Source organism: Tachypleus tridentatus, chromosome 2 (assembly GCF_004210375.1).
Source record: "Tachypleus tridentatus isolate NWPU-2018 chromosome 2, ASM421037v1, whole genome shotgun sequence".
In the NCBI taxonomy this organism is placed as follows: domain Eukaryota; kingdom Metazoa; phylum Arthropoda; class Merostomata; order Xiphosura; family Limulidae; genus Tachypleus; species Tachypleus tridentatus.
Genome location: NC_134826.1, coordinates 137,630,475 through 137,658,401, shown reverse-complemented (window position 1 = coordinate 137,658,401; position 27,927 = coordinate 137,630,475). Strand labels below are relative to the sequence as shown.

General features: G+C 36.0%; 1 protein-coding gene across 4 annotated transcripts in view; it reads left to right on the top strand.

Annotated features, from left to right (window-relative positions):
• Positions 1-6,973: 6,973 nt before the first annotated feature.
• The window catches only part of LOC143245213 (uncharacterized), a 72,472-nt gene continuing 51,518 nt past the window's right edge, over positions 6,974-27,927 (top strand). The window contains exon 1 of one of the 4 annotated variants that reach the window (XM_076491307.1): positions 6,974-7,520. In XM_076491307.1, coding sequence (XP_076347422.1) covers positions 7,439-7,520 — 82 coding nt within the window. In that variant the 5' untranslated portion in view covers positions 6,974-7,438. Of the gene's footprint in view, positions 7,578-27,927 lie in introns of all 4 variants that reach the window. The other 3 variants (XM_076491308.1, XM_076491306.1, XM_076491309.1) reach the window with 3 other exon arrangements.

Sequence of the window (27,927 nt, the reverse complement as noted above, 5' to 3'; positions counted from 1 at the left end):
ATATTTTAATACATTTGACTCGTTTTAGTTTCGGTTTACTATTTTTATTACATTTGAATCGTTTTGCTAAAGGTTTTAATATTTTAAATTCATTTGACTAATTTTAATTTAGGTTTGATATTTGCAATAATATTAGTCGTTCTACTATAGGTTTAATATTTCCAATGCATTTGACTCATTTTAGTATATGGTGAAGAATAAAGATAACGAATGAGTTAAATTAATTAGATTGACCTACTACGTATTAAGCGCAATGACCATTAACAGAATACAAAAAAAACAACATATAACAGCTAAACAAACATATAGAATCTAGGATGATCTGTGATTATTCACTATGCTTCGACAAGAGCCTAAGTAACAAACAGACAAAAAGTAAACAGAACCAGATTTAGTCAGGAAAGACAACAAGTGAAAGTAAAAGAAAAACACAAGAATTTTTTGAGAAAAGAATAGAAAACAAAACTGCCTCAGTTATTTTTATCTATATAAACAATGGAAAACGTTTAAACGGTTTATAAAAAAATATCAGATATTAACATAAACACAGCTGTGACAACATGATTATTTCCAACGAGAAAACAATAAAAATTCTCATTTGGTTCTGGTTTTGATATGGCCACGCTTGTCAGAAAACAAAATACAATTTCCCTATTACAAAATCCATGAAATTTCCTTCTACCTTAAGTCCTGACTTTTAGATAATATAAAATAATATCATAATAATAAATAATTTGAAATGAATATTCGGCTGAAATTCATAATAAAAAATCTGCGGTGCGTATCAAATGACTTTGTGTTTTGAGTATTCAAATTTGTTTAATGTCAAAAGTTCTCACTGTTTGAGGGAGACTATGTGTTGTTTGTTCATAAACAATGTGTTAAGTTTTGTTATTCTGAAGTTGATTCCTCGAATAATATCAAGTCTTTGTTTATTAGGTTGACTTTTAAAACATGTTCACACACACACACGAAACTTTCTTACCAGAAAGTCAACAGCATTATTTTATGTTGTTGTTGTTTTGTATTAAGCACAAAGCTATACAATTGGCTATATGTGCTCTGCCCACCACGGGTATCGAAACCCGGTTTTTTAAGTATTTTATGTCAATTACAAAAGTGTGTGTAGTAAGTGATAAGTTTCAACTTTTAGTCACTACTAGGGGCAGATGCAGCTTAATAACTAAACTAATGTCAACCATGTAAAACTACAACTAGCAATAGCAATATAAAGCACATTAGTGCAAGGTTAAACTTATATTACCTAGGAAATATTGATCATATAAAAACACAGTTAACATCAGCTATAAGAAAACGGTTAACATTAGGCGTATAAAACATTCGACTCGTAATCTGAGAGTCGCGGGTTCGAATCCCCGTCGCATCAAAAATGCTTACGTGAGGGCGTTATAATGTGACGGTCAATCTCACTATTCGTTGGTAAAAGAGTAGCCCAAGAGTTGGTGGTGGGTGGTGATGACTAGCTGCCTTCTCTGTAGCCTTACACTGCTAAATTAGGGACGGCTAGCGCAGATAGCCTTCGTGTAGCTTTGCGCGAAATTCAAACAACAGACAAACAACAACGTATAAAGCACCTTTATGCGACGTTATATCACCTAGGAAACATTGGCTCATATAAAAACACAGGTAACATTAGTCACATGAAGGAATTTAATGCAGCGTTATATTATATGATCCATGAAACATCAGACATATCAGATCACAGCAGGGAACTCCAGAGTCTACAGACTAGAATCGTCCGTCATGCCAAATGTATCCGAGTAACAGTAATAAACTATGCATCAGTGTCCATACAACTGCGAGATATGTAATAAAAAAAACACTGTAGGTAGACTGTAACAATGTATGAGGTAAATTTAGGAATAGCTAATATCAGTCCATCAAAGTCAACGCAAACAAGGTAGTAGAGATGGCATTTATAACAGTCACAAAGTGCAGTAGAATGTTAACAAACATAGGATACATTAAACGCAGTTGTGATTGAATAATTATATATGTTGTTGCAGTTAATTCTTGTCTGTTCTATTGTGTAGAGAGATGCAAATGTCATTCTTACTATATATCTAAAAACGGCTCGTTTCGGTTGAGAAAATATTTTACGATGAGGAGCGAACAACGTTTCGACCTTCTTCGGTCATCGTCAGGTTCACAAAGAAAGAAAGAGGTAACTGACCGGAAGTTGACCACATGTTTGAAAGGGGTTGTGTAACTGAGTGTCGGAATGTAGAGGGCGGTGTTAGATGTTTGAATATATAATTTTATATTATTTATTTTATTATTTTTAATATAGGTATAAAGGTGTTCCTTTGTATTGGTTTATTTTGGGTTTAAGTTGTTGTATAAGTAAGGCTTCTTTAATTTTACGTATATATTTCTCTACAAGTGGGTTTTCTCAACATCACTGACTGTCATCCTTACTATCTTGACAAATTGAACCACGTGGAACTGTGTAATGAGATTCATATTTCACTAAACATTATTCAGAGATACGAAGAACTAAAACATCACACATTTTATGGTCATTGGATAATCACATGGGTAACTCCAAAAATTACCTTTGTTTCTCAAATAACGAATAAAACGTTGTTAATAGTCAAAAATGAAATAATTGAAATTCAGCTGTGATTGATCAATTACATGTATTGCTATATGTTATATTGTTATGTAGAGATCATGCAAGTTTCATTCTTACTATATTGTTTGTATTGTTTCTGAAGGATTGGTATCAGCCATCCCTAAACTTACTTCCTTTTGGAAAAGTTTCTGTTTACTTGTGTGCTTATTTTTTTAATACGTTGTTTCAATAGATACATGGATGTTGTGTTTATGAACAAAGTTCTAAATACAGAGAGACTATTACTGGCTGGTAATTTCTGTTTCATCCTGCATTTAAACTTATTGGTAGAACACAAAATTCCTATAAGAAAAATGACGTCAAGGGTTAATAATAACATCTTTTATACCAGATTTATGACTTTTTTAATTACTACAAGTTAATAATACTTACAAAAACGGATACTCGGTTTGAAACTACGTCATCTCAGTGAAAGTAGTTGATACCATTGATTTGGATTTTAAATTATCATTTATCATGTAATAATCAGTGATGACGAGAAAACCCACTTGTAGAGAAAAATATATATGTAAAAACGGCTGGTATGGATAGAGAAAACTGTTTATAGAGGAGCGAACAACGTTTCGACCTTCTTTGGTCATCGTCAGGTTCACCGAAGAAGGTCGAAACGTTGTTCGCTTCTCTGCATAAAAATTTTTCTCAACCCAAACCAGCCGTTTTTACATATATATTTTGCTGTAATATTTTACAGATATTCCTAGAACTTGTGACTCAGTCATTACATAGATATTGTTATAACAGGAAACACTGTGTAGTGGCCCTGCATGGACAGGTGGGTTAAGGCGTTCGGTTAGAAATCTGAGAGGCGCAGGTTCGAATCCCCGGCGCACCAAACATGTTCGCCCTTTCAGCCGTGGAAGCGTTATCATGTGACGGTCAATTGTACTATTCGTTGATAAAAGAGTAGCCCAAGAGTTGGCGGTGGATGGTAATGACTAACTGCCTTCCCTCTAGTCTTACACTGCTAAACTAGAGACGGCTAGCGCAGATAGCCCTTTTGTAGCTTTGCGCGAAATTCCAAAATCAAACCTATCTGCACACTGCCCAACACGAGTATCGAATCCGATTTTTAGTGTTATATGCCCTTTTGCTTAATACTAAGTTACTCAGAACTTTCGTTTTGCTAAGTTTCATACGTCAGCCTTTTTTTCATTCAAAAATGTTAACGCGTAAAACACACGTGACCTTTCAGTCTAGCTTTCATATGAAAAGAAAAGCTTGTAGGTAGGTGTAATTTTGATATTGTTACGTTATGAAAACCCTAATTTACATCAATAGCAAATCACTGAGAGTCAAAGAAATTAGCATCTGTACACAAAACTATATCCACCCACATCGAGGACTTCTAGTAAAATACTACTTTTCGAAACGATATCCATTTTCATTATGAGCTTCTAGAGTGCCACCCGAAACGCTTGATTTGTTTATCTCTGACAGCCAAATTTAATATTTCCAATACAAATCTTACGTCCACAAACTTCAGTATATTACTACATCTCTAAAACCAGTAAAATTCCAGTCTGCTTGCTACATCTCTAAAACCAGTTCAAACCCAGTCTGCTTGCTACATCTCTAAAACCAGTTCAAACCCAGTCTGCTTGCTACATCTCTAAAACCAGTTCAAACCCAGTCTGCTTGCTACATCTATAAAATCAGTACAACTCCAGCCTGCCTCCTACATCTCTAAAACCAATAAAACCCCAGTCTGCTTGCTACATCTCTAAAACCAGTACATGTTACTTCTCCGAAGCTGCTATAGCATGCTACATTTCTAAGACAAGTCCATCAAATGTTGTAATTACTCAAGGTTCATATAAATATCTGGGTGATGAATCCAACACCATCAATTCAGATCTGTGACTTTAAATTTGAAAATAAAGGAATTGGACTCGCTAATATAGGCTCTAATGCATCCAAATGTGTTTCAATTACGATTGTATAATTCTAAAAGCAATATGTCTGGTTCCTTCTTATTGTTACACTCATGATAAAAACTGTTCTACTCCTATGTTCATATTCATTGCCCAATTCTCATTAAGGTTGGAAACAATTGCAAACTAGATTCCACTCTTTTTGAGGTTAATTCCTCATTACTATACCTTCGTCTTGAAGAGGGATTAATCACGTGCAGAAGCCGAGGAAATTGGTTCGTGGAGCGGAAGGTTCTTTCCATTCAAGTTGGTGCCACGAGGTCTGGAATTTGAAAATTACATCTCGACATAAAAGAAGCACACCGACCCAAAACGTACGACCGGCCAGGATACCAAGTAGGGTTTTACGACATAATATTTCTTTTTAGCCGTCCTTTTTAAACCTTGCTTTCTCAGGGATCTCATACCATGACCAGTGCACGCATTTTATGTGAAATGCTGTCTTAAGGTTTAGTGAATCCAATAAATTTTCATTTCGTCAACTGAACACTTACTATTGTTAATAATATCCCTTGAAACAGAAACAAGACCCGATAAACATAACGCAAACACTGATTAATGGTCGCAGCCCAATTCGCCAATATAACGGAACATTAAGTTTAATGTTTTACAATTATATCGAGCGTTAAGCCTTATACATATGCTCATTACTTACTGAGTGGTTGGTAATTTGAGTGTTTTGGTCTTGGAACCTCGGATTTAGTTTCATTTACATGAAAGTAAATATATTGGGTTTCTTCAGTTCCTTCGAGGCCCGGCATGACCAGGTGGTTAAGGCACTTGACTCGTAATCTGAGAGTCGCGGGTTCGAATCCCCAAAACACCAAACATGCTCGCCCTCCCAGCCGTGTGAGCGTTACAACGTTACGATCAATGCCACTGTTCGTTGGTAGGGGTAGCCCAAGAGTTGGCAGTAGGTGGTGATGACTAGCTATCTTCCCTCTATTCTTATACTGCGAAATTAGGGGTGGCTGGCACAGATAGCGCTCGTGTAGCTTTGTGCGAAATTCAAAAACAAGAAAACAAAAGAAAACGAACGAAATATTTTAAAACACTTTCGATGACATATAATAAATTTCATATTATGTATCTCAGGAAGGCTGGTATGGGTATTTACCCTTCTACAAAAATACAGCAGAGAACAACACTTTGTTAATGAAATGTTGTTCTCTGCTTTATTTTGGTAAAAGTGTTAATACCCATACCAGTCGTCCTGAAATACATTTTTACTCAAGTGGGTTTCTCGTCATCACGAAAAACTTCATACTACGAGTTTTAGATGGATTTTCTAATTTAAATAAATTCAGAGATCCAATGATTGCTCCAAATATTCATATCTAAATGTTAGTTTAAAGATATAGATGTCTCTCAATCTCTGATCTCTCAGCGCTATTTTTCGTTTTTTTTTTTTGTTTTTTTTTAGAATTGAGCACAAAGCTGCACAATGGTATGTATATCTATGTTCTGCTCACCACAGGTATCGAAACCCGGTTATTACCGGTGTGAGTTTACAGACATACCACAGTGCCACTGGAGGGCCAACGTTATTTGTTCAAAAGAAAAAAAGGAATAGATACAGATGAAACGATTTTGGCTTGTATTACATTATTTTCAGTGTCTCATACCACTGGGTTAAGTGTCTCCCAAGTGTTTTACACTTGAAAGCACTAGCTCCAATAATGACAACAAAGAAGATACTCGTAATCTGAGGGTCGCGGGTTCGAATTCCCGTTGCACCAAGCATGGTCGCCATTTCAGCCATGGGTGCGTTATAAGTGACGGTCAATCCCTCTATTCGTTGATAAAATAGTAGCTCAAGAGTTGGCGGTGGTATGTGATGACTAGCTGCCTTCCCTCTAGTCTTACACTGCTAAATTAGGGACGGCTAGAGCAGATAGCCCTCGTGTAGCTTTGAGCGAAATTAAAAAAAACAACAGATGAAACACCAGTGTGTTGGTTGCTGACTTACATCTTTGTCTGTTAAATTTTGGAATCAGGAATATAACACCTTCATCTTGCAATTGTATCTCGTTTTTCCACGTGATAAGAAAGCTTAATATTATATAAGGTCTAATAAAAACATTATACGCTTAAAGTAATACAAGTATGTACTTCATACTTTTAGTTAATTTTAAACAGCCGTTCATTGTTATTCATTAACTCTTTATTTATTTAACTCAAATAATTATTTGATTATTATGAACTGGTAAAATTTCCCTTTGCCTGTTTGCTTCTAACTTGGAAATTTATTTTTTAAAACTAGAAAGTGATGTAGAATGCGTATTTTCATGAGCTTAACCAAGCAAAAATATTTAAGAACGTGAAACAAGATTATAGAGGGCAGCACTAAACAGTTGGCTCGAATTTGGTGCATGCGTGAATATTCGTTATTAATTTTCCCCTCGGATTTTTATCGCGAGTGACGTTGTTGTTGGTGAGATGGTGTGAGAATTATTTTCCGTATGACTTTCTAATTTTTTCATAGGTGAGTCATCGGTGTTGTACGTATTTAGTACATCATTTCTCTCCTAATCTAATTGTTTTACTGACAATTAGTGAGAAATCTCATGACTACAACGGGCCTTTACAGATCCTTTCAGACATCTAGCCAGCGCGCAGGTGTAAAATCGTCATTCGCCACATTCATCTGTGCTGATATTGTTGTTTGAAGACTTCAGCCGAATGGATTCTTCTAACAGCTTAGGTGAGATACAGCTTAGGTCTCTTGCAGTAATCTGGTGAGAGACAGGCTCGTGCAGCTGAGAGGGTAAAACGGAACTCTGTTGTCGAACGCCCTCCTTTTGCCTGGACACACACAGGATTAACTTGTTCCTAGATAAACTCCTGCACCATGAATTTACTGAGTTTCTTTCTGTTAATTAGAAAATGCAACTGGAACTATTTGCAACTCCAGAGGGAAAGACATTATCCTAGTAAATATACATTTCTTCTGACAATGTTCTTGTTTCTTTGTAAATACACTGTTAATGGTAAGTGCCATTATTATCTTTGTGTGGATATACTGTCTGTTGTAAGGGACATTGTTGCTGCTTCTCTGTTGATATATTTACTGTCTATGGTAAGGGGCATTGCTTATATCTGTGTAAATATGTTGTCTGTTGTAAGTGACATTGTTGCTGCATCTATGTAGATGTATTGTCTGCTGTAAGTGACAATTTTGCTGTTCGTGTGTGTGTATTATCTGTTGTAAGCGACCATGTTGCTGTTCGTGTATGTGTATTATCTGTTGTAAGTCGTATAATACATTAATGATGATATTTTTAACACGATGTATTATTATTATGTATTATGTATGTATTATTATTATTATGTATTGAAGTTAATGTTATTTTATGCTAAATCATTTTACGTCCCTTTAATAATAATTGGGTTGATTCCTTACTAAAAAACGGAACGTTGGATAACAATGATCTAGTTTGTAAGCTGATTATAACTGTGTAAGTTGTTAACTTGTAATAACGTTCTGTTTCGCTGTTAATTGCTACCCAGTGACACAGCAGAATGTCTCCAAACTTGTACTGCTAAAACCATTTAGTGTGAAGAGCACGATAGACCTTTGTGTAGCCTAGTGTTGAATAACAAAGAACAGCAGTCTTCAGTACGTTTATTTTGTTTTTGTTTGTTTGTTTTTCATTGTTTTTTTTTCACATAAATATCATAACTGAAATAATAATACCTAGTTCAGATGGCTTATTTAACTGAAATTAATTATAACACGTTGTTCCTTCTTATGAATAGTTAACGAACATGACATTTGTTTCTGAGCCTCGCTCTGACTTCTTCATCTCTGCTCATTATGAGGGTATATATTTATCGTCGTAATGTTACAAACAATAAGAGATTTAGAACAAGCAGAACGATTAAACAAAACACGTCTGGGTACACTGTGAAACTGAACGTAGGAAGAAGAAGCCTGTAAGGATATCACTTATAACATGGTAACTAGGTGATATGATCTTAAAGTAAGGATATCACTTAGAACATGGTAACTAGGTGATATGATCTTAAAGTAAGGGTATCACTTAGAACATGGTAACTAGGTGATATGATCTTAAAGTAAGGGTATCACTTAGAACATGGTAACTAGGTGATATGATCTTAAAGTAAGGGTATCACTTAGAACATGGTAACTAGGTGATATGATCTTAAAGTAAGGATATCACTTAGAACATGGTAACTAGGTGATATGATCTTAAAGTAAGGGTATCACTTAGAACATGGTAACTAGGTGATATGATCTTAAAGTAAGGGTATCACTTAGAACATGGTAACTAGGTGATATGATCTTAAAGTAAGGATATCACTTAGAACATGGCAACTAGGTGATATGATCTTAAAGTAAGGGTATCACTTAGAACATGGTAACTAGGTGATATGATCTTAAAGTAAGGGTATCACTTAGAACATGGTAACTAGGTGATATGATCTTAAAGTAAGGATATCACTTAGAACATGGTAACTAGGTGATATGATCTTAAAGTAAGGGTATCACTTAGAACATGGTAACTAGGTGATATGATCTTAAAACAACAAGAGCTTACTACGTTATTTTGATCTACTTCGTTTTTGTTTCATATTTTTCGACATTGAAATAATTTTCGTGTGACGAATGATCATAAATCGTCAAACGATATGACGAATGACCCTTTATTTTTAAGCCCGAAAGTGTTAAAAAGACACTGTGGTGATCATTAGTCGTAAAGATGAAAGTGCTTACAAGACGTCATGCTAGAGATAAAGTATGTGGAGCATGAACTAAGCCTAAAAACAATACAACTCGTGACAAAAACGCAGGCACATTCAAAGGTTGAAAGATTTGTATTTGATCAGAAAAGATTAGCCCTAGAGAGAGTGGTGGGTGTTTCTGATTGGCGGCCCGGCATGGCCAAGTGTGTTAAGGCGTTCGAAACGTAATCCGAGGGTCGCGGGTTCGAATCCCGGTCGCACCAAACATTCTCGCCCTTTCAGCCGTGGGGTGTTATAATGTGACGGTCAATCCCACTATTCGTTGGTAAAAGAGTAGCCCAAGAGTTGGCGGTGGGTGGTGATGACTAGCTGCTTTCCCTCTAGTCTTACACTGCTAAATTAGAGACGGCCAGCGCAGATAGCCCTCGAGTAGCTTTGCGCGAAATTCAAAACAAACAAACAAACAATTCTGATTGGCTGCTTTCTCTGTAAGCCATTAGTTCAAAATTAGAGACGGCTAAAGCAGTTAGTTAGCACTTGAGTAACTTTTTGAGGACAACAAACTTAATATAACAATTTATGTTTGGAAAGATTAGTCTGAAATTGAATGAAATATGAATACACAAAACCGTCGTAGAAAAACTAAACTGACTGTAATCTTCCTCATCGTAGTTTAGTCTGTTATTCAGTATTCAAGTCGACAGAAAAACAGTTGAAAATTCAACTAAATTAATTATAAATGATGAATATGTGTGTGTTTGGAGCATGTTGTATATGGAGACAAATTAAAAAAAATACAAGTAAAAACAAGTGAACAGTAGTCACATCCGTAGCTCAACGAAAACACCTTTCGTTGAAATGTTTTGGAAATACAGAACATTATTATTCAAGTGCGTAAAGACGATAAATTCTGCTCAAAATCAGAAACACATGTTACTGGCCAAAGTACTAGAGGTGTAACGTTTATTTTTATTATACGGTTATTTGCCTTGTATCAGGCTTAATTGATGACAGATATGTACATTAGTCCTAGCGAGGGTTCAAAAACTAACAGTTAATATCCACATTTTATGAACTTCTGGTTCATCGTGACGTTTATTGGTAAAAATGATTTACATAAACTGGAGCAGATTTTAATTAATAAAGTTACAGTTGGTTTAATTTTATCGGATTAAGTTTAATTAATTATTCTCATTAAACGTTTATTTCTGGTTCGTAGAATCTCCAAACGAAATCGTGAAACATTTTACATGCTTACAACCTTTATGGCTAAGAAACACTCCAATCAAATGAGCCCAACATAGCCTGTAGTACGTTCTGTTGTACCCTCTAACTCCCTCAGTGACAAGTCTGAAAACTTGCTAAACACTAGGGTTCAATAGTAGTGAGTGGCACGGTAAAAGATATAAATCTCTGTGTATCTTTGCTCTTACTTAACGGTTTCAACTCAGTATAAGTTAACAGCATTAAACAGCAGTAATAGAAGGTTTATGGTTTAACCACTGAAGGTATAGAAATGTGGTTAGTATCTCTGGTCTCCCTTCCTTTTAACGTTTCGAATCGATAGATTGGCTGTACACATAGATATATGTTATGTTCATCGCCAGACTTTTGCGAAAGGATTCGTTTCTGTTCGTGATACATCTTTATTAGATGTGTACAACTGCGTATATCGTGGCGAGAACTTAATGATGAATCAGTTATATTCGAATAGATAAACAAGGTGTTGTCTACTAATTATTCAATTAAAGAGTTATGTACGTCATAATTATACTATGCTTGTTTTTGTTCGTTTCTTTTTGAATTTCTCGCAAAGCTACAGGAGGGCTGTCTGCGCTAGTCGTCCCTAATTTAGCAGTGTAAGACTAGAGGGAAGGCAGCTAGTCATCACCACCAACCGCCAACTCTTGGGCTACTTTTTTTACCAACGAATAGTTGGATTGACCGTCACATTATAATGCCCCCACGACTGAAAGGGGCGAGCATGCTTGGTGCTATGGGAATTCGAACCCGCGACCCTCAGCTTACGAGTCGAACGTCGTAACCCACCCGGCCATTCCGGGCCTGTACGTATACAAATCCATTTTGATTGTTATTGTATAACGTAGACTTAGTGGTACACGTATTATTCAGTTTAACCACCGTATCGTACTGTATCCAAGTGATTAACCCCTGACATGACTTGATGGTTAATGTACTTGACTCGCTGTCTGCGGGTCAAAGGCTCGAATCTCGTCACCGAACCTGCTCTTGGACGTAGAGGCTTCATAACGAACAGTCGTATTATATGTAGTAAAGGAGTAGCCTAAGAGTCTTCTCGTTTATTCTTTTACATCAAAAGTAAGGACGAATAGAGCGGATAATCTCGAGAGGTTTCGCGTGGAACTGAACAAAACAAAAAACCAACTGAACATATTTAGTTGTCCTTGCATAAATAAAGATATAACGGATTTGTCCTGTCCAGGACGTGAGTTCATAAAATGACGTTTGTCTGGTCAGTAAGGTGTAAAATATTGTAGTGTTTGGCTATTTACAATGTGTTAAAAATAGATTAATATACACAAATATAAAAGTTAAGTTTCTCGAACTAAAAACGGGAAAACATATTATTTGATGTAAATAATATTCTATCAGGTTGTGCTAACATTGTAGATTTCTTTGATTGGATGGACTTATGACTAGTTTTATATACTTGCTAGAAGTAAAAAAACAGAATGTTCGTTTGAATTTCACGCAAAGTTTTTAGAGGTCGTAAGTCACAATAACTATATTGTTATTCATTAGAATTACTCGAGGTTCTTTTATCTTTGTGGTTACTAGTTATCTAGAGGTGTTTGTGTTGTGAACAGCTAGTACAGGGGTAAGTCTACGGATTTACAACGCTAAAATCACGGGTTCGATTCCCCTCGGTGGGCATAGCAGATAGCCCAATGTGGTTTTGCTATAAGTAAAACACACACGCGCATTTAGTTTCACAATATAGAACATATAAATTTTGTTTTACAATAGATAACACTTAACTATCGATTTAGTTTTGGAATATTTAACAGTATAATTATCCACTTAGTTTCACAATCAATGTTGAATATTTTTCGGTTCATGACTCACTAGTGTAATTTTCGTGACTACTCAAATAACTTACGCAATTTTAACATGTTTATGGATTTCATCAAACTTGAGGAACAGCACATGTAAACCTAATGAATGTCGCAAACCCGTCTCGCTTAAACTAACTGGTTTAATAATAGGTAACAGCTGTTTCAACGAATTCATCTACTGATCTATGTAAATGCTCAGCCGTAAGTAGTAAGAATAATTCGTTAGTACGCATGGTGTTTGATGAATATTCCAGTAACTTACAAGCTTTAAACAGTGCGATCTTTGAACGTACGTTTTAACCCATTGACTGTAAATGTTGTAAAGGCATGTGGAATTTTGCAAACTGTACGCCGTATATGACACACTCGCATTCAGCTGTAGGAGGCAGTTTGTACCCTATACGGCGCGAATCAGCAGTTAATGGGTTAATTAATAAGTTTAAACACGGTGACTTGAGACATTGTCTACTCAAGGCACTAAGACTAGAACTACAATAATGCTTGAAGTACCGCCATAATAAAGCATCCATATTCACTTGAAACGCCACGAGGAAAATAAAGTAAGATATCACGACTAACGTATTATTAAATACAAGTTATGTATATATAAGAGTTGTGTGTGTATGTGTGAACAGATCATATTATGTTAATAATTCACGCTCAATGGTTTGTTTCAAAATTCGCACGAAGCAACGCAAGGACTATCTGCGCTAGTCGTCTCTAAATGTGAAGTAATAGATAAAACGAGTCCATCTGGTCAACAGCAACTTCCGGCAATTTTCAGGTTATTTTAAAATCACATAATGAAATTTGACCTCTACTCTTATAACGAACGCACCTACGATCACAAAGTGAAGAGTGCCTTTTGTGTCAATGGTACGCGAGCCTCCGATTCAAACTCCGGCACGGAAACCAAAAGGTCATGCCGGGCACCACGTTCAGCCGTCTCTAAATGTGAACTAACAGATAAAACGAGTCCATCTGGTCATCAGGAACTTCCGCCAATTCTTGGATTATTCTGAAATCACATAATGAAATTCGACCTTTACTCTTATGACGCACCTACGGTCATGCCGGGCGACACGTTCAGTGAATTTATCTGTGTTCGAATTACATGTTAAACTCCTGAAGCTATGAAGTAGCTCCATCCTCATTTCTTTCAAGAAACGAATGTCAGAGAGGTTGCTTAAACCACGTGTTCATATGTAATGTCACTGTTTATATAAAAAATAACCAAGCTGTCACGTTCACCAAACTTCTATCTGTTCTATTTCTCTTCTGCTTTTTCTACTTAGGTTACTTTCTTTCTGGCCTCCTCACAATGTGAACGTGCTACCCAGTATTCTGTTTATTATTTATGATCGTATAAAATGGAGTCCGGGAAAGTGAGAAATATGTTTTCAGAAGCAATCTGGCACGTGGCACGTACACTCTAGCGGGAATATTAACAATCATAATGTTTGTTTCTTTCTCTTTGTGTGGCACTAAACGTTTCTTTTTAGTGGGTTCAACTAAACTCTGTTTTCATTTTTGGAAACAGTGGTTGTTTAATTTTTTTATGAAGATGACTTTGCGAAATTACAACATTAAAATCCGAGGTTCGAGTCACCTCGGTGAAAACATCAGATGATCTGCTGTAGCTTTGCTCTAAAAACGAAAGAAATCAACAACCAGGAATGAAACGACAAATTCGATTACCCAGATACTCTGTGAGTGAAATCATTGCAAAGAAAGATCACTTCCAAGTATCTCTTAAGTTAATTTTGCTTTTCCCAAATTAGAGTTTGCCATATTTCTACAGAAAGTCGTGCCTAAACTGTGAACCCAAGAGTTCATGGTTCCATTGAAGCCATGGGTGCACTAAGAGATTGACAGTCAAATCTCAATTCCACTCTTTGGTCAGGCTTGAGTATCCAACGAATTAGGGGTGGGAATATTAGACAATGTAATTCCATTCTGTTCTATCGGTTCGAAGTTAAGGACGTCTATCCGCAGAGAGACTGTATAGCTTTGCAAGGAAGCTCTGAAACAAACAGGATGCAATATGACTACTTAGTTATTAAAATATCAATTAGGGAAGATTTAGAATATAAATAAACCAACCAGAACAGAACGGTCTGCAACAAAATTTCAGTTGCGGTTGTTTTTATTGATAAATAAAGATGAAGCTCTTTTACTAACATATGGCTGTGACTCAATGACTTTTATTCTACAGCGAAAACTAAATTAAACTTATGATGACAAGTTCCAAGATGAAATCAACACTCGGTAACAAGAAGGTTATGAAACGTGCTGATGACAATTTGAAGAGTAAATAGTATTCCTTGTTTGTACAAACGACCAAACTAAACTTGTTACAATAAAAAGGTGGAACACAATATTATGAGCTTCAACATGAATCTCACTTTCAGTAGCTACAACAATAATATACTATTCGTAACAACAATATATTGAAACTCACTTTAACTGCAACAGAAAATACTGTCTACAGTTACGATACACTAAAACTACCTTCCCTGAGTTACAACAACAATATGATACCGTCAATAGCTACAATATGGTGAAACTCACTTTAACTACAACAATAAGATGCTGTTTATAGTTAAAATACAATGAAACTAACTTTCCTTATCGGTTACAATAAGTTGAAACATATTTCATTCAGGAAAACCGAATTTCACAAGAAACGCATTGTGTTTTTTTTTACGATACTCTAGTTACTGACAATACATTTCAACTTATTGTTATAATTAAGATACAATGAAACTAACTTTCCTTATCTATAGCAATAAGTGGAAACATATTGTCAATAATTAGAGTATCATAAAAAAACAACTTTACTTTCACAATGTGTTTCTTATGAAATTAGGTTTCCCTGGATGAAAAGATTTTTAAATAAGGACCCTCCTTTGCAACTTCTGTATCTAAATGTTGCTGTGAAAAAGACGTGTTGCACTGTGAAACTATTGCACTTTGACATTTTGACGAAAGTAAGAAAATAGTAACATATATCTACGTCTGCTACAAATCCTGATAAGTTCTAGATTGTATTACTTATTAGAAAGTCAACAGCTGAATGTAATTAAGAGAGGAATGTGACATTAAATAACAATAATTTGTTTTGTTTGTTTTGGAATTTCGCACAAAGCTACTCGAGGGCTATCTGTGCTAGCCGTCCCTAACTTAGCAATGTCAGACTAGAGGGAAGGCAGCTAGTCATCACCACCCACCGCCAACTCTTGGGCTCCTCTTTTACCAACGAATAGTGGGATTGACCGTCACATTATAACGCCCCCACGGCTGGGAGGGCGAGCATGTTTAGCGCGACGGGGATGCGAACCCGCGACTCTCAGATTACGAGTCGCACGCCTTAACGCGCAATTTGTTATATATAAGAGAAATTATTAACTGATTATATTAAAAAAAAAACTATATCTAAGGAAACATAAAAAATGTTGTACGCTTCTAGCTTTTGTATTACTAAAGATGATATTAATGTCCCTGTTAATTTCACATCAAATTAAGTTACCTACACACATCACGACTAGAAAGTTATTAGTAATTCATTTATGTACGTTAACGTACGGTTCTAACTATATGTTTGTGAAGTCGTAGAACAAAGATTGGTTTATTTTTATACGTTATAATACAGAAAGACGATAATAAAAATATCAAATAGCGCATTACATGATAAAAAGAAATGATTTTTTGAAAAAAAAACGAATGGGATAATGATAACAGCTTTAAATTGTGAAACGTATAAGGTCTAAACATTCAACTTCCCAACATGCTTTTATGCCGTTCGTTACCGCTAGGGTCCACATATTATATCTGATATATATTTTTTACGTCTGTTGTAGAATTTAAAATGAAGGACAGACACTATATTATTTTCTGTGATGTGACTGTTACTAAAGGTCTTGTATCCGTAAGTGATCTGATACATGAATATTAAAAAAAAACAACTAAGCTTTTAAATATGACGGTAATTTTAAGAATTAGTTAATGGTAGAAGTACAGTTTGTTTATTTAATTTCGCGCAAAGCTACACGAGGACTATCTGCGCTAGACGTCCCTCATTTAGTAGTGTAAGACTATAGGCTTTGTTTGTTTTTAGTTTCGCGCAAAACTACATGACGGATATCTGCGCTAGCCGTCCCTAATTTAACAGTGTAAGACTAGACGGCAGACATTATTCATCACCACACACCGCCAACTCTTTTACCAACGAATAGTGAGATTGATTGTAACATTATGACGTCCCCACGGCTGAAAGAGCGAGCACGTTTGGTGTGACGGGGACTCTAACTCACGGCCTTCAGATTACGAGTCGAGCACCCTAACCAACTGGTTATGTCGGAGCAGTAGGACTTACTAGTTTTTAGTATTTTCTTAAAACGTCGAAAATATTTTATGAAATATAAGACACTTCATTGAGTGCCTCAACTTAGTTTTTATAAAATTAATATTATAGCATGTCCAATGAATATTAACCTCAGATCAGAACACGTAATCAAAACATCCTTTATAGATATTAATATCAGAATAGAATACGTAATCAAACTGACATTATGAATGTTAATCTCAGGTTAGAGTACGTTATCTAAACATATATTATGAATGTTTATTAGAATGTATTGTTGTATTAATTGTGTAGTTTCGTTGGTAACGATAATTTATGATCATAGTTAAGGGAGCTGAGGACACGACATAATTGTAGACATTTTATCATACAAGGAAACATAAGTATATATATATATGTATATATAGATCATGTCTCAAAACCAAAGTAAAGTAAACAACACGGAAAACTATCGTTAGAACATATTACAAAGTTTTATATTTTAACGAAAAATAGAAGGAAAATAAACACGAAAATACTTTTAACTTTAAATAATACTTTAAACCGTATCTTGTTGGCACATTATTATGTTATCAAAATGTGCTTAGTTCAGTTTCAAAGCAATTGTGCTTTTTGTGTTAAACATTCCTTGCAGTGATAAATGTTTCTTTGTGGTTCAATCAGTGTTTTTTTTTTTTTCAAACGAATAGCAAGAGAGAATCAACCTAGGTTTCAGTGTTAACATTTCTATTTGTTACTTAAAAATCATACCATTTCTGTCGAATGCTCTGAAACTTAATGTTTTATGACCTTTGACACTTAAGTTTTTGAAGCTTTCTTTTAAAATCAACGAATCAGTTTGTTTTGAATTTCGCGCAAAGCTACACGAGAACTATCTGCGCTGGACGTCCCTAATTTAGCAGTGTGAGACTAGAGGGAAGGAAGCTAGTCAACACCAATCACCGCCAACTCTTGGGCTACTCTTTTACCAAGGAAGAGTAGGATTGACTGTAACATTATCTCACCTCCACGGCTGAAAGGGCAAGCATATTTGGTGTGACGGGGATTCGAACCCGCGACCCTCAGATTACGAGTCAAACGCCTTAACCAGAAACAAATGAAGTTAAATAATATGGTTAACTCAAACACTTATTAACTTTCCAAGTTATATGAAAATAGAATATTGTAAATTAACACTCGTTTTGAAAAACGTAAAATTTAGTACAATAATAATTCTTTAACAGCAACTTGAAACAATGTGTACAACAATGTTCTCACAAAAACGTGAAAATAAATTCACGTGACCCAGCATGGCCAAGCGTGTTAAGGTGTTCAACTCGTAATCCGTAAGAAACGGAAAACTACAACAGAATTTTTCGCGATTTTACGGAAATTTTACAACCATTGTGATGCTGTTGTTTTAATCTTATAACGACGTTTCTAAACTTATTTTCCGTTAAAATGTAAAACATTGTAAATTCCTGAAAATTGGACTAACGGAGTTTTTTTCATTAATGCTTACGATTTTTTATTTATTTATACATGCGAGCGTATGCAGTATGTGACATGCGTATCATGACATACTGTAGCGGAAAATAATCTACCAGATGATGGTTGATCATTAGGTACACCATTGAAAAGATCGCCTCTTTGTCTGATCACAGTACAAGAATCATGGAGGACATTACCGAGCACATAGCATCAGTCTCGTGATCACGAGCTCAGGCTCACTTTGTTAGGTACGTTGAGTCCACTTTATACGCAAAGATCGTAGGTTATAAGTACATAAACGAGGTAATTCCGACCCTGAACCTCGTTATTTGCGTTACGTGTTCAAGGCACGTGGACCGAGCCAGAGTACTCAAAGTGCTCTTAAGACTATTATGCCGCTGTAATGGAAACGCGTCCATTTCAGACAAAAAAAAAATATTGTCTCATTTTGCGGAAAACAAACCTACCTAAGTTTAGAATCAGTAAGTTGAGGTCGTCGTGAAAGACACGTGCTGAAACACGTGCTCGAAAAATCACGACTTATTGAATAAGTACATTATTTTATTCGTTCTAGCCAAGGAATATATGTTGTAACAAGTAAAAACGATGGACCAATATAATTAGGTCCGTTTTTTTTTTTTTACTACAAGTGACAGCATCGCTTATAGTCTAACACGGTCATTTAACGCGTCCAACGTGCTTACCGCGTACTGAACTTTTCGCGATTACGAGTAGGAGCGAACATTCTGAAAGGCGCAGATAGCCTAGTTGCTATACGCCATCAAACGCCAAGCCAACTAACACTCTAAAAACGAATACAATGCTACGTATGTCGGATTGTTCCTAGTTGATCATCAAATATAATGCTGCTGGGTCCTGAAACCAATCCAATATGTGTTAATATAACTTAGCATGCATTGGCAGTTTCGTTTCTTTTATTCACCAAGTTAAAACCTACAGCAGCATAGCTACCACGCACCATAGTTGTTATTATTAATAAAACAGTGTTTAAAAAACAGGAAAGCTGAAGGTGTTAGTAACACTGCTAAAACTAACTGTTAACTTGCCGTTTTGAATAAACTTTGTTTCTGATCAATATTTAAGATGTATCAATATTAATTTGTAATTCTTAACCCTAAAACACTACAGGTAATCTAACACGCATAAATATACAAAGTAGCAGAAAAAGAAAAGATAAACGAGAAGATGATCGAAAAATTATTTAGAATTTTGTTTTGTGTTATTGTGAATCCAAGATTTAAAAGTTATGCAGCCAATGGATGAGAAGATAACGGATAATTTAGGGTGGCGTAGCCAATGAGTTAAAAGATAACAGCTTAGAGTGGTACACCCAATGGGTGAAAGGATAACAGATAATTTAGAGTGGCGTAGCCATTAAGTTGAAAGATAACAGATAGCTTAGAGTGTTTCACCAAATGGGTGAAAGGATAACAGATAGTTTAGTGGTGTAGCCAATGAGTTAAAAGATGACAGATGGTTTAGAGTGGTTCACCCAATGGATGAAAGGATAACAAATAACTTATAACCTCCAATTTGTAAACAATTCTTATTTTTCCCCCTATTCTCACGGTTGAAGGTTCAACCCCTTCCCCAAAAAATTTGGTCATTTTTAAGTTTGTCATCATGAATCATTCTAGTTTTGCAGGTAAGAAATGTTTATTTCTTGTAGACGTTTTCAGTTAACCTGAGAATTACTAAAGTCTCGACAACGCATAAAAGAAATAAGCGAAAGCGAGAATATGTTTGATACATTTTCCTTTAGTTGAGTTCTTGCAAACATAACGAATATGTCTGAAATTAATAACAATTTGTCCCAGTAGTGATTGTAGTAATTAATAGACCTTAAAGATGAAAACACAAAATCACTACCTACCCGTTAATTTGGTAAAAATTGTTTGTTTTGAATTTCGCGCAAAGCTACACGAGAGCTATCTGCGCTAGCCGTCCCTAACTTAGCAGTGTAAGACTAGAGGGAAGGCAGCTAGTGATCACCACCCACCGCCAACTCTTTGGCTACCCCTTTACCAACGAATAGTGGGATTGGCCGTCACATTTTAACACCCCACGCTTGAGAGAGCGAATATACTTGGTATGAAGGGAATTCGAACCCACTACCCTCAGATTACGAGTTGAGAGCTCTAACCATCTGGTCATGTCGGGCTCAAGTCGTACAGTAAAGTGAAGCCTCTATAATACAGAAAGACGGTAAGAAATCAAGTGAATTTATAAAGTTACTTTCAGTTGTGTTTCTCCAACTTTGTCGACCATATACCCATATTTTATGATCGCGTGTTCAAATCCAGCCTTTTTATATTGAATCTGTCAGACGTTCAGCTATTAAAATACCATTACAATTCTCTTTTTACAATAAGAAGAAAACACCAAAGATTTCGTATCATAATCAACACAGAAGAGAAGCGTTGGAGTATAAGTGTCTTAATCTTTAACATGGCCTAACATCGTGACTTCCAGTGAGTGCAGTCATACTGGATTCCATACTATGGCGAAGGAACTAGCTATTAAATTTTGGATATAGTGTTGTCAGACTGGGCGATTTTTTATTTATTTTTGTAAAATTAAACGACTTGTTTTGCATGTTTCGGTTATTTTTAGCAGCAAGCTCCCCTCGCCATAGGAAGACAATTTGGGTTACCTTTCAGTGCTTATGTCATTCCTGTAAGTTATAATTCTAAAGTGAATTTCTCTCTGCTTAACTCGATGGTCTAGACCTTGCAGTGAGAACATTTGAAACTGTAACACTGCACAACAATTTTTTTGATAAGTTTTGCTTCCTGGTGGGTATGCACAAATATATTTTTGGTTTTGCTTCATCACGTAGGAACTCTGAGAAATAGACAGTTAACTGTTTACCAACAATAACCTATTTAATTGCGTTTATGTTTCTAATACGCTATTAAGTTCAACATAATTAAAAGTGTTTTGCTCCTGATTTTCGTTTGTATTCAATGTCCGGTGCATCACGTTGCAGTGTCCAACAAAAGTCAGCAAGCATTGACGGATTCCAGTTGCCCTGATATTGTTTTTCTATTGTAGCAATGTCCTGGTGAAACTGAAGATTTCGATGAAACGGTACGTGATGGGCAAATGTGGATGTGATTTTCGTGATCAGCACAAAAATCTATAAGGAACACCCAACAGTGTTCAAGAAGCAAAAACTTTATTGTGCAATGTAATTTATGTTTTGACTTTGACAACAGAAGAGATGAGCATCAACTTATACTCGAAGGGTAGTTATAATTACGGAATTTTGTTGATAGCGAATCATAATTACTCAAGTTTGTATTGATAGCCAATCATAGTTACTCAAGTTTTTGTTGAAAACCAATCGTAATCACACAAGTTTCTGTTCATATATATTCATAATTTCGATAGCTTAAACTACTTGGTCTAAGGTAGGTGTGACATGCATAGTTGTCATCACAATGATGAATCTTTCACACAAAAAGCACTTTTGCATCACACTGTGGAATCATTCCCTCTCCAACAAGACACTGTTGGATTACATCTTTCACAAAAAAAACACTATTAGATCACAGACGTTTATCTTTCATAAAAAGACATTGTTGGGTTACAGTGCTGACTATTTTACAAAAATAATTATTACATCACAGTGGTAAATCTTTCACAAAAGGGCAGTGTTGGATTACAGTGATGATTCTTTCATAAAAAGGCATTGTTGGATTACAGTGCTGACTATTTTACAAAAATAATTATTACATCACAGTGGTAAATCTTTCACAAAAGGGCAGTGTTGGATTACAGTGATGATTCTTTCGTAAAAAGGCATTGTTGGATTACAATGGTGAATTTTTCACAAAAGAGCACTGTTAGATTACAATGCTGACTATTTCAGATAAAGAACTGCTACGTCACATATATCTTTCACAAATGAGCGCCATAATGAATCTTTTACAGCTAGAGGGGCGAGCATGTTTGGTGTAACGGGGGTTCGAACTATCGACCCTAACTAAGTAGGGTAAATTAACGCGGTATAGTACCGAACTGAGAACCACCTGAAAATATTATCATTCGATGATCTTTTATAGTTGGAATTTCACAATTTACTAGCACAAAATGTACGAGTAGCTATACTTTAATTGCCAGAAAAGCATAACTTATATCGTCCAATAGCACGAGCTTTTAGTTTCATCCCCTATTCCACGGCACCAAGCTGTTGGCTACTAGTGACATGGAGTCTATTTAGATTGGTAGGAAGATTAATAAGGACGAAACCTCGAGGCTGCTGTTTTTCACGAGCCTGTAACGAGGTTCATTAGGTTTGTTTTTTATCCCAGTCTTAATGTCCTACACACATTGTACAAACCATAAGCAGTTACGAGCTGCACTGACAACGTGAATTATAAGCACCATGTATCCCCTAAGGGGTAAAGGTTTGTGTTTGTTACAGCTCGTAGACGAAGCTTTTCGTCACAGATATATCTTACCCAACAAATCATCCGAAACATTTATTCATTACGAGTAGAAAATAAAACTACAAAATGCGAGCTGAGTTTATGCGGGTTGTTTTGGTTTTTTTTACTAAGTATAATTAGATCTACACATCTATGGATATACAGAGAGACAAGTCCGTTATTTGGACATAATTTTGAGTCTGAAGATCAACACGTAACATGATGGTACATAGTGAGATTCTACTGAAAATTCATTATTTTTGGGAAAGGTATGTAAGAGTTTGTTTGTTTTTGAATTGCGCGCAAAACTATACGAGGGCTATCTGCGCTAGCCGTCCTTAATTTAGTAGTGTAAGACTAGAGGGAAGGCAGTTTGCCATCCCCACCCACCGCCAACTCTTGAGCTACTCTGTTATCAACGAATTGTGGGATTGATCGTCACTTATAAGGCCCTCACGGCTGAAAGAGCGAGCATGTTTGGTGTCACAGAGATTCGAACCCGCGACCCTCGGATTGCGCGTCGAGTGCCTTAACCACCTGGCCATTCCAGGCAGGTATATAAAACAAAGCAATATGGATCGACTTGTTACCAGGACCATCCAGAAAGAGACTTGCGACAAGTCCAAGCGTGGTAAGAAAATCGTGGTGCTTTGTAACAGATGAAAAGCCATGAGCACAGAGTTTTAAGTGGCGAAAGTCGTCCATGTGACCCAGGCAACAGTAACCGACGTAATCACGAAGGATCTCCATCTGGTAAAGTGACATGAGCGACTTAAACGATACGGCCGTTGAACCGTTGACTTCTTCAAACAACAGGAGATTGGTACGGATGTTCATGTAATTTTATATGAAACTGTTGTTCTCGTGCACTAGGTGGCTTATGGAAAGTAAAAGGGGATCGATGGTGTGCTTTGGATTAGACAGTGGAGCCTTTTACGATGGAAGTTGCGCTGCAGAGCTATTGTCAAGATGCAAGGATATAAGAAAGAGAATGATCGAAAGTACTGTAATGAACTGTAAGAACACGATGAGGCTCCAAAATCGTGTTAAAATAACCATTCTGTTATTAAACCTCAAACTATCAACTTTTTTTCAGTTCACTTCTGAGGGGCCCACATATTACGTGATGCTTATCTGTCACAACACTCAAAGTTGTTGTTGTTTTAAATTACGCACAAAGCTACACAATGGGCTATCTGTGCTCTGCCAACTACGGGTATCGAAACCCAGTTTTTAGCGTTGTTAGCCCGCAGACTTACCGCTGAGCCATTGGGGGACAACACTGAAAGTAAAGAGCTGACAAAAGATAATGTGTGTCAACTCTCTCAGTATTTAAGTCAAATACGTAATGGATTCTTACAGTAAGTAGTAGTTTTTACTGTGATATTGATGGTGTTTGCTGTGTGTTATTGGATATCCTGCAACTGATAAGGTCATGAAGATACAATCTGACGTATCAGTAGGTTAGAAAACTGTATATAACATGTTGATGAACCACACTAGACTAATTCTAGGGTTAACAGTGTAAATACATGTATCGAAAATCATCATTCGTGTACTATCAGATTGATAAAAACGCTATGGAGAAACAACAACACTTACATTTAAATGTCTAAGTCAGAAAGATGCTTAATAAGCCAAATATTTAACGTGTTACAAATGGCATAATGTTGGAAGTAACGTGTAATAACAACACTACATAACTGTCGTAAAAAAAAAAAAACATGCTTAAGATCGTAAGTCAATAAACAAACGTTCTAGTTGCCGAAAATAATTTGGAGTTACATGCACCGATAACTGGAACGGCGAATTACATGGAGTAAAAACACATAACGCACAACGATTGCACGTAAAAGAGTTTGATCACATTCAAGGCTATGTCTATGACATCACACACAGAGAGACACGCGCGCAATATGAATGGTGGCGTCATGTGTATACTTCTAGGATATCTTATAATATTTAACTGGACTGAAATGTATCTACAAGTAATTTTAAACGCCTATTCAAATTCTGATGTTTTTGCAGAAAGTTGGGATACACTTTTATTTTCCACTTTCAACATATGCAAGGTATTCATATGACAATAATACAGGGACAGGTTTTAATCCGTGATGAAGAGAAAACCCACTCGTAGAGAAAATTATATATATGTGAAAAACGGCTGGTATGGATAGAGAAAACACTATGTAGAGGAGCGAACAACGTTTCGACCTTCTCTATCCACACCAACTGTTTCTCACATATATTAACGGACAGGTTTTATTTAAATAGCGTTTGACAGGGGGCCAGGTGTGTGTTTTTTCGTATAGCAAAGCCACAAAGGGCTATCGGCTCAGCCCACCGAGGGGAATCGAACCCCTGACGGGGGCCAGGACACAACAGAAAATAAACTTTATCACAACAACAACAAAAAACATAACTAACAATTCGTAAATGAAAAATAAGCTTTTCCTGTACGAATTGACATTTTTTTGTAGATGTAAACATCAACAAGCAACTGTATGCTATAAATTATGATGGTTTGTGTATTTATTGGCACGATGAATTTGTAATATGACTAATGGAACGCTCTAGTCTATCTGACTATGCAAGATTTATTTTGCCAATAGAAACGAGGATATATGTGCTACTGTCACACCTATTATGGACAGAGTCCCGGGCTCGCGTGAAGTACAAAAGAAATGTGAATGACTTGTATAATGTACTAATGTTTTGTATTAGCACAGAACATTGTGCCTTGCTTTTATGTAACCATATGTTTCTCAATGCACGACTGTGAAGTGCTGTTCCAAATGTTCTTTATTACTCCCCAAATGTCAGACAAGTCGTTTGTCTGCATTTTGTTCTTTTCAGGTTTTATATAAGCCCATTCATCCTTAATAATATTAATAGTTTGCTCAGGTCAGGGCATGATTTTACGTGTTTCATCAGCCTTTTCCTCCAGGTATCGCTTCAACACTTTTGGCGTGTGCTTTCGATAACTTTGTTGTTGTTGTGTTTTTTTGTGGGGGCGATGAAATTTATCCAACAGGCCGTGTTGCTAATGCAATGACAAAGGATGAAATATGCTTGTACTGTCAGCAGTCAAGGTGCCATCGGTTTTATGTATAATCTCGAAACATTGCTGAGATGCAATCCAAGCTTATTCGCCTCCAAGCATTCTTCAATATAGATGTTGTAGTTGAAACATTATGTTTTTCTTTGCCATCGAAATATTTTTTTAATTTCGCGCAAAGCTACACGAGGGATATCTGCGCTAGCCGTCCATAATTTTGCAGTGTAAAACTAGAGAGAAGGCAGCTAGTCATCACCACCCACCGCCAACTCTTGGGCTACTCTTTTACCAACGAATAGTGGGATTGACCGTCACATTATAACGCCCCCACGACTGGGAGGGCGAGCATGTTTGGTGCGACGGAGATTCGAACCCGCGACCCTCGGATTACGAGTCGAACTCCTTAACCCACCAAGCCATGCTGGGCCTAAAATTGTATTGTAATCGTTGAGTATTGCCACAGGAAATGAATTGAAAGAAATCTGTAAAGAGCGCTTACGTCTAACTTTGTTTATCTTATTCTTTAATGACGGGTGACTATTTCAGCCTTTTGATTTAGTTGTTTTAATTTTGGGGTAGCTAGATATCCAGTGATGCTACTTTGTACTAATATGTATATTACTGTTCTTGATATAAAACATTGCACAAGTATTTATAACTAGGTGTTTTCTAAGGCCCTTAATGCATTGTGTTTCATGTAAACATGGTGCCTATTAGTCTATCTAAACTGTTCCACACTATAAACTGAATTAAATTTATAAAACAACATTAAAGTCAGTTCTTATCATTCATATAGTTATCAAGTTTTTATAAACTCATTTAAATTTACTGCCTCTACAACATCTGAAGGTAACCCATTCCAAAAGCTAACCACCCTATTAGAAAAATAAAACTGTCTTTGTTGAAGATGGCTCTTACCCTGTCAAAATTTACACGTGTTCTTTAGTGTTACCATTCTCACTGTTAAATACAAAAAAGATGATATATCAACATTACCAATTTCCTTTACAACCTTAGACACCTCAGTCAGATCCCCCCCTAAACCTTCTTTTTTCAAGAGAAAATCTGAGAGATTTCAACTTCTCCTCATATGACATCCACTTCAGACATCATTCTAGTAACCCCTCTTTGAACACAAGCCAGCAATTTGATGTTTCTTCCAAAGATGAGGAGCCCAAGATTAAACACAATATTTCAAATCATGCCTAAACAACGAAATGTACAATGAAATTATAACTTGTTGGGACTTGTGCTCAGTACTTTTTTAGACACAATCTAAAATTCTATCTGCCTACCACTAGTAACAGCATATTGTTTGGATGGCTTTGGAGACTGATCAACCATCACAGCAAGGTCCCTCTGTTTCATGACACAGTAAAGGTTATTCGGATTTAAATTATACTTATAATTCAATTTTTAATAAATTACATGCATTATCTTGCGTGTAGTATAATTAAGACCCATCTGCCATTTATTTGTCAAACTCAATAAACGATCTAAATCCTTTTTTAAAGTAGCGGTATCTTCCTCACAGCCAGCGACACCCAAGACCTTAATGTAATCCACAAATTTAAGTAATTTAATTTTCATTTCTTCATCTATGTGATTAAAGTAAATCAAAAAGAGCAAAAGTCTTAAAACTGAGCCCTGAGGTACCGTACTTGTAACATTAATTCAGTTTGACTGAACTCCATTTGTAACATTTCTTCCATTCGGCCACTGTTCTATCCAGTTTGTTATTTTATTCCCAACACCAACAGAGAAAAATGTTTACTAGCCTTTCATGTGGTACTTTATCATAAGCTTTGTGAAAATCCAGATACACAAAATCTACATTGTTACCATCATCTGTATAAGCAGTTACCTTTTCACGGAATGTCAAAATATTTGCAAAGGAAGATTTTCCCTAAGCAAAACCATGTCAATTATCCATTAAAATTACTGGGACAATTTTTATCACCTCTGTTAAAAAGAGGAGTTACATTAGTCAATTTCCAATTCTTTGGTATCTGTCCACTTTTCAATGACTGACGAAAAATAGCAGTAAGTGGTTCATATATCCAATTTTTAACCTCTTTCTGAACCTTTGGAGAAATATTATCTGGCCCGTGAATCATATAATTTCTTAACGTCTGAGATTTTTTCATGAGCAGCTGAGAATTAGTGTGGTTATCTTGTTTGATCTGGGGC